This window comes from Babylonia areolata, chromosome 18 (genome assembly GCF_041734735.1).
Source record: "Babylonia areolata isolate BAREFJ2019XMU chromosome 18, ASM4173473v1, whole genome shotgun sequence".
NCBI classification, from domain to species: Eukaryota; Metazoa; Mollusca; class Gastropoda; order Neogastropoda; family Buccinidae; genus Babylonia; species Babylonia areolata.
In genome coordinates this window covers 17,422,414-17,434,336 of record NC_134893.1, presented here as the reverse complement: position 1 = coordinate 17,434,336, position 11,923 = coordinate 17,422,414, and the positions used below count along the sequence as shown (strand labels likewise).

Genomic DNA, 11,923 nt, shown 5'->3' with positions numbered 1-11,923 from the left:
CACGTCTGTTGCTCCTATGTATGAATACATGGACGTGTACTCTGTTCACTCTGGAGGATTGCAGAGCATTCTACTAATTACTGATTAGCAGCACATACGGCGCTGTGAGGGCGTCTATTCTATTTTTAATATAGTCACATGACATTCCTCTTCTTTTATAAATGACATCCGCTACACTATAAACGGATCTATATTTTTCACTGTCAAAGGTTGATCAGTGTTCCGCTCCTTTTATAAGTAGATATACACACCAAATACACCATCAACCGGTCTTTTTTATGTCACCATTAAGGGTTGAGTAGCAGTCCTCTTTTGACACATACCACACAATGCCACAATTACCACACTTACTTCAAAACAGCAGATTCATAATGAACACTGAAGCGAAAGTGGCCAGATTGTCGAAGGTTTGTTGGGGGTTTTCTTTTTTTCTGATCTTCTAATGTTAAAGTATGAATTAAGATCACAGTGCTAGGAAAGAAAATCGTTACTTTCTCCCACCCCCCTCTCCCTTCTCCCCTCTCTATCTCTCCCCTTTCTCTCTCACACATACACATATTCACAAACGTGCGCACTTTAGTTCTCTTTTATGATTGTTTTGTGTAACATCTATGTACCGCTCAACAGCTTTCAAGTAGCTGGCATGGTCGTCCGAAAATGGATCTACGTACATGACATTTTCTCGTAACACCAGCTTGAGTAATGTCATCCCCAGGGCCCACCAATCTACCATCTGGAAGCAGAGAAACATTCATCACTCAGTTGTCGTTACATACAGGTTAACAATATGTCAGACATCTGTCTGCTGCCTTCGAAAAGATCACAATCAAAAATAGACCGAAGAGAGAGAGAGAGAGAGAGAGAGAGGGGGGGAGAGAAAGGGGGGAGGGGGAGGATTGAAGACAGATAAACAGACCGTGTCTCTCATTTTCCCTTCTCTCAATCCCTCTCTCCCCTCCTCTCTCTTTCTTCCCCCCACCCCCTCTTCCTTTCCCATCCGATTTTTTTTCCCTCTTCCTCCCTGCCATCAACGCAGTGACAATGTCACGAATGTGGACCTGATACATCTTACAAAAGAGGAGAATGGAGCAGGTCAGAATATTTCACAAGTAAGGAGTATTGAACAGCTCAGAAAGGGGGGGGGGGTGCCTTCATGTGGACCTAAATTTTCATACACAGGAGGAGTGTGGAACAGCTCAGAAGGGGCGAGTGCCTTCACGTGGACATACCCTATTATACAAGGGAGTAGTGTGGAACAGCTCAGAAGGGGGGTGGGAGGGGGCAAGGAGGGGGCGAGGGGGGTCTTCACGTGGACTTACCCTATTATACAAGGGAGTAGTGTGGAACAGCTCAGAAGGGGGGGTGGGAGGGGGCAAGGAGGGGGGCAGGGGGGTCTTCACGTGGACTTACCCTATTATACAAGGAAGGAGTGTGGAACAGCTCAGAAGGGGGGTGGGAGGGGGCAAGGAGGGGGGAGGGGGGTCTTCACATGGACACACCCTATTATACAAGTGTGGAACAGCTCAGAAGGGGGGTGGGAGGGGGCAAGGAGGGGGGAGGGGGGTCTTCACGTGGACTTACCCTACTACATAAGGGAGGAGTGTGGAACAGCTCGGGAGCCCAGAACAGGGGAGTGCCGCCCGGCCGCTGGTTCTGTGCCGCCGTCCCGTCCCAGTCATTGTAGAAGGCGGACCCGAATTCTGTCAGTTTGCAGTGGCCATGCTTGTCGAACACAATGTTTTCTGGCTGGACGTCTCTGTGTATTATGTCCTTCTGGATCACACAGAAACACAATTACATATATACGAATCAACTGATGGTTGAAAAGAAAGAATGAATGAAAAGCTAAATACACAGCTTGCAAAAATAAGCTGGACATTGAAGTCCACCTCCTTTAAAATACGCTGCGTCCCATACGTCTGTACAAGGACACATCAATACATTTTACCAATACTCAAATTTTCACCGTCTGCAATAGCGCACGTTAAGTACTAACACACGCTGAACACTCAAAATCTATGTCGCCTACTATAGAAAGCTAAACACTTGCACACTAACACTAACATGCTAAACACTCACAATCCATACTCATATCCTACTGTTGCAAGCTAAACAATGCATGCTGAACACTAGATACTCATGCACATTCAGAATATTGAAACAAAACTCCATCAGACGCTAAACGCAAAAACTACAACAGGAAAAAAATGAAAAGACGAAACAGTAATAGGTCCACATATTTTTTCTCTCAAACTGTATGTTGTACATAGATTGTCATTTTATTTCAAACGTAACAGCCAGTTTGTTTTGTAGTTTGCCTCTGTGTGTGTGTGTGTGTGTGTGTGTGTGTTTGCGCGCGCGCGCGTTTGTGTGTGTGTTGGGGGGGAGGGCATGGGGGGGCGTGAATTCAGTTCAGTTTCTGTGCTACTTACACCGTGTAGAAACGCCAGGGCATCACACAATTCAGCAGCCAGCAATGCCATCTGTTTCCCGCTGAACACGGTGTTCCGAGATATGTGATCCTCAAGGGAGACATCATAGAACTCTGTAAGAATTTAAAATGATGATGATGATAATAATAATAATAATAATAATAACGCGTACAGAGCCACAAGAAAGTCAGTCACGTTCAGTTTGTCAATTCAAACTTTATCATCTCATCTAACATGAGAACCAAGCTGAAACGGAAGAACTGCGAAATAAGTCTTTCAAAACTGAGCATTACTGCCCTTTGACGGATACCGTATTACTGGCATTAAACAGATTCTACAGAGTTAGTGTATCCTCAGTAAAACTTAAGCCATGTTGTAGTTCAATGGGATGAAGTCACTTATTTGACTCAACGGTGCGGTAGATGGCTGATTACAGTCATAATCACCTACCCGTCATAAGAAAGATCGATGTGCGAGTCTTGAAACTCGCCAGCATCTGAATGAAGAATTGTTCCTTGTGCAAGTCTTTTAGAATTCTCTCCTCTGTGCATTCTCTGTTTCGCTTCTTCGCATGCTGTTTCACGCACACCTTGAATTTTTGCCCCCACAACCGGCCTCTCACCCACGCTACGGCATCAAAGGCTGCACAGGAAAAAAAAAATGAAGATTAGAACTTCCACAGATTATTCAAATAGATACAAGTACCAGGCACTGTTCCATTATTAAAATATTTCCAATCTTATCTGGAAACATTTTGTTCATACGATGTTTTAAACAATGTATCAGTTCTTTCCCAATATATGAACAGGAGAATAACGGCGGTTTACAGAGAAATTAACACATTGCTAAGAGTAAAAGAAAAGCAACGACAAAACCAACAGCAACAACAACACACACCAAAAAAAATCACAAAAACATTTTGCCAAGAGTAAAAATGGAGAAAAAAATGAAGCTCGACCAGACAACATTCTACAAAATCATTCATAATTATATAACTGTGGAATTGACATCAGGGTTACATGCTTTTTCGATAACAATAAGACTTCCGAAGTCGATTTCTTTTTCTGACAATCCCAAACTAGGGTGACAAATCTCGTTAGTGATCTTATTCTTACTTCATCATCTATTGAAAGCATACCGGTAAGGTTCATGTTCTTTATTTTTCTCCGTTGAAAATTATGCATTTCTTTCGAATTTCTTCAAATTCCGACACATAAACAGGAAATGAATTTCATCTTCAACAGAAGCACCGCACATACGACAAGTTGACTATGCAGTGTGTGTAAGAGAGACTACGATTTACTCAGAACATATATGTCTTTGTAACATGAGTGTGTGTAACCAAACACACAAAACGTTCAGGCATGAAAACAAGCACTTCAAAGAAAGAATAAATCATACTTACATCCTTCTTCCAAACTGTGATGGCACATCACCTTCTTTATCACCATCCCTTTCTCTGGAAAGGACAAAGTCATTGGTTTTAAAAAATGTCTTTCGTTTATTTTCATGCAGTGGGAAGCCAGTTCAGTTTTTTTGTTTTTTTTTGGGTTTTTTGTTGTTGTTTTGTTTTTTAAAGGCACTATCTGAAATACTAATTGCAGAATGCACTCACAAATTACTTTCAGTGCTGTGAGCTTTTGTCTCATTCCTTGTGGTCACAACACACACACATACAGAGAGAGAGAGAGAGAGAGAGAGAGAGAGAGAGACGCAGACAATTTTTTCATTAAGGTCATAGCCCGTTATGAATGAGAGGCGATAACAAGACTTGAAGATATCACAATGACTGGCAATAAGCATTTAACTGTTTACACAACTATAGAAATTAGGGCAATACTTTTTAACTTAAAAGCTTTATATAAGTACAATGTGATATTCCTTATAATAACATCATAAGATAATGACATCAATAAACAAAACTTTAAACAAACAAGGACGTTCATAATATTTCTTTAGAATAAATTTTACTCGAATATCATACAACACGGGTCACTGCAGGATGAAAGGAACTTCTTCAGTTGACTCCTTGCACACAGGACACAGCTCCTCTGAATGATTGTTTTAACAGCGATATCTGTGCATATTGATTTCAGAACTCCCAAAGCTTAATCTTGTTAATTGTAAGTGTCTGTCAATATTCAGCAAAAGACAATTCTCAACTAAAATATGTAAAAGCATAAGCCCTGTTGGCAGAGAATCTATTGATTTGACATGATTTTCCAGTTTTACCATCTACAATCTATTAAACGTAGACGAAAAGATTTCAAAAAACACATTCTCAATACAGACTCCTTGATATTCCCACAATGTCCCAATCCCAATCCACAAAAACAAGTTCATATATTTGAAGCCCAGTTTCTTTTTCCTCAAAAATCTAAATCATACAACATATAGGATTTCCATGGAAGTCTATCTTCATTTTTAATAGTTCCAACCAGTATCAAATACATCTCACAACATTTATATAGATATATACATCTATTCGTCTCACTGTATACTGAATCGTCTGGTGTTTTAATTTCAACTGCTAGAAACTTTATAAGTCCAAATAAACAGATTCATATTATAAAGTGGCATTCTTATCTAACCCCCATAATTCTTAAACATACTGTATGATACAATAGATTGTATCTGGGTGTTGAAAATCTTTAAAAAATAAAATAAAATAAAAAATAAAAAAGATACCCAAAGAATGTTCAGTAAAAATAATTTCTTCATAACATGTAACAATGCATTTTTGCCCTGTTTGAAAGATCCCTACATGCAGCCACAAAACTCAAACATGCAGAACAAAATACGAAAAACAGTTTCAATACCTTTGCAAGCATTAACAACTGACATACCAACATCATCATACACCCACCTTTCTCTTACTGCCAAAAAATCGCCTTTCCTAAAAACAATATTACTTTTATCCAGTTTAACTTTTAATTGCAGTTAGGTAGCTGAGTTTTTTTTTAAAGTTATTTAGTTGCATCTGTAGACCAATAGCTGTTGTGAGAAAGAGAGAGAGAGAGAGAGAGAGAGAGAGAGAGAGAGAGAGAGAGAGAGAGAGAGAGAGATTCTTATGTCTCAACACATTTCGACATATACAGTGATTCTATAATCATGCTTGTTTTTTTGCCTGTCACAACTATGTCTACGTAAGTTTACTTATACGATGATTTTGTTCTTCCTGTATTTTATTTTTGTCTTTATCCAGTATCAGTTTTCATTTCATTAAATTGATGACTTCTGTTTTACGAACTCCATTATCATACTATTTTCTTAAAAGAAATTTTCTTTCATTATTCTCCTTATTTACTTCAAATATTCACCTTTGACTCCACCTTCCGTCTCCTCTTTCCACCGATTCAGAATTCAATTCCCCACCCCACCCCTCCTACCTTTTAAACGATCATCATACTGTGAAAATTAATACTTATCCGCAATGACAAGTATTGTGATCGGGATATTAAACAAAATTCTTACAACAAAATTCTTTATTTTTCTCCCGTCATGAAAACGTCTGCCTGTCCAAAACAGACACACCTGTACTCTTTTTTTTTCCCACTGCGATATCTATCATGTACCATGTCCACGTGTAGGCTGGATCTGTAATTACTTTTTCATTACGATGAAACAATTCTGTAACTAATGTTTGCACATAGTCACACATATTCGATTATTCCCTTTGTTTCCATCATTGATAATAATTCGTTATTATGACATTGTTCAACATAACTTTTCACTTTCTATTCCTCAAAAAGTGTGTACGTGAGTAACTCACACTGTTTCACAGTTGTTTGAAATAATCAATCTGAAGAAAAGGGTAAACATGAGAAAACACGGGAAAAGACAAATATAACACAGCTGAAAGAATGCAAAAATGAAAAGACAATACTTACCCTTTCTCTTTTCAGAAAATGCCATCTTCACACACTTCTAAACTTTTCACACACTGAATCAGAGCTGCTTCCATGTGTCTTCACACACAAAATATAAACAAAACAAGCTGCAAGAAGAAACCAATAAAATAAGAATTGAATAAATGAAAAATAAAATCTTACCTTCTACAAATCCACGAAATGCCATCGTCAAATAATTATGCTGTGTCACACACACAAAATTAATACACAGAGACAGAGAGCTGTACACCGATGTTCACCAGCTGTTGTTGCTCCACGTGTTAAACATGTTGTGGTGGCAGTCCTTTGGGACTACCTCCTTTATAGGCCTGACCCAGTCAGCTGACCCACCCAGTCAGCTGACCACCAGTCAGCTGACTTTACCCAGTCAGTTGACCACAGGGGGACAAAGGGGCTGATAACCCACAGCACTAACAGCAGGACTCTAGCAACACGGTAGTTATTGCTGTGACAGACATACAACTAATGGACCATCTGGAAGTGATTATGATGGCCAGTGTAGTCGTTGAGGGAGATTATAATACTGCGTGTTTGCCAGTTGTGTACAGACGGATAGAGAAAGTCAACTGTGATATCTACAGATTACTTCATTATTCCCAAGGCAGCAGAATTTCACATGTGGTGTAAAAAATCCACAATCACATGAAAAAAGTCATAGAAATATAATTTTATAAACATGAAGGAATCAAAACGGAAAATAACACGGAATGCATTATGTACAAAGAAAATAATTCTGTTTAATTCACGAAGCTAATTATAACATTATTTTCTCTCTGTGTATCACGTGTGTGTGTGTGTGTGTGTGTGTGTGTGTGAACGGGCATCTGGACAAAAACCCGGAAATATCTAATCTTCCGCACAGAGTGTACAGTGACCACAGAAGCGATTTCCAGGTAGTCCATTAGCTGTATCTAAAGATTATTATGACAATAATAACAGCAGTGCTTTTTTACACTGAGTGAAGTGGCCAGTCACGGCTTATCTTACTCTCACTGATAACACAACGGATCTGGACCATCCCGGATTTATCTAATCTCCCGCGCTGAGTGTATAGTAACCATGGAAGTGATTTCCAGGTATTGTCCATATGGCTGCTTCTGTCAATACGGCGATAAGTAGGGTTGTTGCTAGGGTCCCTCTATTTCCAGGTATTGTCCATGAAGCTGCTTCTGTCAATACGGCGATAAGTAGGGTCGTCGCTAGGGTCCCGCTGTCAGCGTCGTGAATGTAGTCAGCCCCATTGTTCCCCTTTCTTACCGTGGTCACCTGACAGCGTCTGACGAGCCAATATAAAAGCGGGACCCCAACTGTATACCATCACTGTTCTTCCTCAGTTGAGTGACCAACACAGCGAGCAGCAATCGACACGTGTGCCAGTACTTGTGCTGTGAAAGTTTTTCGGGAGAATTGAAAAAAAAAAAAACTTTTAAAATGGAAGGTAAGATGTGACTTTTTTTCCATCAATTTTCGTTTGTGAGGTTTTGTTGTTGTTGTTGTTGTTTAAGACTTATACGATTTTTTTTTTTTCTTTTTTTTATCCTTGCTTATTTTTGTCATGCATTTCTTCACTTTGAGAAAGCGTTTTGAAGCTTGACATATTTATTCATTAGGCCTTTGACCCATGTCGACAGAGGTTAACACACTTAGAGTTATGGTATGAAAGTCACACAGCAGTTATTAATGATTTACGTATTTCTGATCAGGAAAGCTGTATAAGTTTTGTTACTGAGAAAGACAGAGATGGAGAGAGATTCCAAGAGAACGCTGCTGATGCAAATAGCTTTCTGCTGAAAAACAGAAAATTAACTTCAAAATAGTTTTCACGCATGGCCCAGTCACATAAACTACACGCTCAAAGTATTGCCACGATAAACATTCAAGTAAAAAAGAATCTATAATAGTCAAGTCAAAATGATCTCTATTGAGGGTAAAAGAATAAGCTTATACAGCTTTTTTTACATCCTGCCCTCATAAAAAAAAGAGAAAAAAAATAATTTTTGAAAAATTAAAACAGGAAGAAATGGGGGAAGTGGGGGTCTGGAAAGGATAATATGGAAATAAACAATTACAAAAAACACACCAAAATTCTACTGAGAACAACAACAACAGCAACAGAAATAATGCAAGCGTAAATAGCAATAAATTTACATATGATACTGACACGATTACAACATGCAGTGCGACATTCTTAAATCATTAACTTAATTCAGGAAGAAAAGAGAGAGAGAAAGATACATATATACATACACATACATACACACATACATACATATATATATATATACATACATATATATATATATATATATAGAGAGAGAGAGAGAGAGAGAGAGAACAGATAGATAGATAAAGGTAACAGTCAAGAGATGGATAAGAGAGACAGTCAGAAGGAAAGAGAAAGTTTAAGGTTAGAAAAATAGACAGACAAGTATATAGACAGCAGATACAATGATAGTCATATCAAAGCATCAAGGGATCATATTTTTTCCATCAAATATTTCTTAAATGCTTTTTTGAATGGTTGCTTTAGACGACATGACGTTAAAGAGGGAGGCAAACCATTCCATATCGTTCCCCCAGAATATGTTAAACTAGATTTATATAAATTGTTTCGGGGTCGTGGAAAAGATAGTTTGTGAGTGTGTCTATTTTCATTAGTAATAAAATTCTGGGTTATTTTCTTCTGGTGCCGTTCCATTCGCTATACTGTGCATACACATACATTTGTTAAGTAACAGTCGACTTTTGAGCGGAAGAATGTGCCCACTACGTTGCATATCCGTGAAAACAGATGGTTTCTGTCAAATTCTATAATGTTTGAAGTGCTGGAATACAGTTTTTCTACCAGACAGATTTTATTTTTACCATATTTCTTCCGAAAGCATCTACATAATATACTTACATGTTTTGTTGGATGTTTTGGGGTTGTTGGTTTGTTTGTTTTTGTTTGTTTGTTTTTTGTTTTTTTTTAGTCAGGTATCTCTAGAAAATAGAATGTCTTAGGCTGTTTACTTTGATCAGTGTTCTTAAAACACCTTTTTTAATTTTTTTTTTAGAAGGAAAAAAAGGGGGCGGCGGGGTGTGTGTGTGGGGGGGGGGGAGGGGGTGTGTGTGAGGAGGGGGGTGTAGGTTACTGAAGGCACGGCAACAGATGCACGTGGATGAGAGGGGAGATTACTGCTGCAGTTTGACGTTGTATTTCAGTCACTTGTTCCCCTTTTCTGCGAGTCATGATGCATGGAACGTCTAATTGATAATAGTCGTGACAATGTAATAAAAAAAAAATCTGATTGATAAATGAACAAATAAATGAATGAATACATAGATGAGTAAGTACATAAATAAATCGATAAATAAATAAACAATACAGAGAGAGATAAATAAATAAAATCGGGTACTTCATCTGTGTTCGTTCCTTTAACTCTCACGTTCACTCGTGACAATAACGAATGGGTATATTCTTTCTACCCAGCTATGTGGGCAGCCATACACCGTTTTCGTGGGTTTGCGTGCTGGACATGTTTACATATCTGCAATGTACCGTGTGTTGACAAAAATAATCGGATCTTCAACGTGCGTTTTTGATGTTATGTAGTTTACACAAAGAAGATAAAGACTCCAGGAAGTCAGAATATATTTTGTCGCAGGTTTCAGTATCGAACCCAAGTCTCTGATTTGAGTTCCCACGCTCTTACTACATGGCTATCAGGCCTGTCATCGGATACATGTCACTGTGTGGGTGAACCCGTCACACGTAAAAAAGAAATTAGAGAGAGAGAGAGAGAAAATAGACCGATGGAAATTTTATGCCAGGAAATTTAGATTAAAATTTGCGTTAGGTCAAAATGTCTGCAACAAAACCGTTCTTTTTACGATAAAATAGAATAAATCATACTGATTACACTTGATATAAAGTTGGTCACTATAGGGGGGCGGGAACAGGCAGATTTTGATTTTTAATGACCAGAATCGAATATTTTTATTACTTTTGCCTGTGCGAGAGCGCCTTACAAAGAGTCGCAAGGCAAGCACAGGCGAAGGTTACGCAAGCGCGGTATAAGGGGTCGCCAGAGGAAAGCGTTCAGTGCGGTACAGTACATGTGACTGACTGCTGCCGCGCTGATGCTGATCTGTGAGCAGGTCACTGAATCTGAACAATAAGCTAGGAACAGAGCTCTTTCGGGTCAAAAGGAAACAAACATTTTCAATTTCATGTATTTTATACTGAAGTGGTAGAAGACGCAAATCCGCATTTATGAATGTTTTCCAGTTTCCTACCATTCGTGACATATAATAAAGAATGAAATCAGTATTATACCGACTGCAAAGGTGAATTTACAAAGGCAGCATGGGATCATTTAGTTCGTAAGTACAATTTTGCTGATATTTTACGCAATGCACAACTTGGATATACTCCATGCTCCGCTTATTAACGTGTAGAATATGAATATCTAAATATGTGTTAACCCGTTTCAGTTTCAATGAACATTATCGGCGCTATGTCTAGACAATAAACTGGGAAAGTAAGGAGGGCAGATGATGGCAAAATTGAACATCATGTCTTGATGTGAAAAGAACGGTATGATACATATATTTCTTTGGAAATGAAGCGGTATTTGCAAATGTGACTCACGAACCCTAGCACAGTAGACGTCGATTTAGCGTGGGATATAAATAATAATCATAATGATAACAATGGATCATAAATTTTATTAATGATTATGTAAAACTTTATTGTAACACGTGTAACATTGAATCCAAGTTACCTAAACTAACTTTCCCGACGCAGATGTTTGAATTACTGGATTTATAATAATGATACTAATGAATCTATCACGCGATCCTTAGCCAATGCAATGCATTCAAACAAAGCCTGTGCAAAAGTATGTATTTTATTAATGATTACCTAAAACCTTATGACATATGTAATATGGAACCCAAAATACCTAAACTAACTCCCCCACCCTGAATGATTTTATTTTTTAGAAACACTGCAGGCACTCCATTTTCACATCAATTATCCCTAGTGTTTCATTCCACACTTCGTCTGTCTTGTGGACTGATAAACTAGTTTACATCATTTCGTGATAAAACTTCACCAGACAGCAAAAACCAAAATCAAGGTAATTTAATGGGATGATTTTCTGCTTTGAACTTTGTTTGGAACTTTTGATGCAACAAGTCTTCAACTGAAAACAGTCTTACTGAACTACATGCGTTGACTTGGTTCAAATTCTTACGCCAGTATCCCTATATTACCGCATCTCGCCATGTGTCAGAAACAGTGATTGTGTCTAAACTTAATCGGATCAGAGATAAAGTACAAACAAGCCATAATAACGACGAAATTAACATACACAGTTTTGTTGTTGTTGTTGTTTTTAACATAGCAACCACGGAGTGCGAATGAACATATCGGAGATTTTCGTGTAACATATGTACATCTCACACGCTGTCGGAAACAACACATTCTCTGAATGTGTGTTCAAACACACATGATTGAAGGGTGTTTGTCAAACCGATTTACGCTTTCCCGCGATGAATCCGCATGATTTATGTGGAAACAGTTCTAAATTTGTT

At 38.4% G+C, this 11,923-nt stretch overlaps 1 protein-coding gene across 1 annotated transcript in view; it reads right to left on the bottom strand.

Annotated features, from left to right (window-relative positions):
* LOC143292167 (putative serine/threonine-protein kinase DDB_G0277449) overlaps positions 1-2,483 on the bottom strand; it is a 3,547-nt gene extending 1,064 nt beyond the window's left edge. The window contains exons 1-3 of the mRNA XM_076602351.1: positions 2,433-2,483; positions 1,582-1,773; positions 618-733 (exon numbers count right to left, since the gene is read on the bottom strand). Coding sequence (XP_076458466.1) covers positions 618-733; positions 1,582-1,773; positions 2,433-2,483 — 359 coding nt within the window. The remainder of the gene's footprint in view (positions 1-617; positions 734-1,581; positions 1,774-2,432) is intronic.
* Between the last annotated feature and the right edge of the window lie 9,440 nt (positions 2,484-11,923).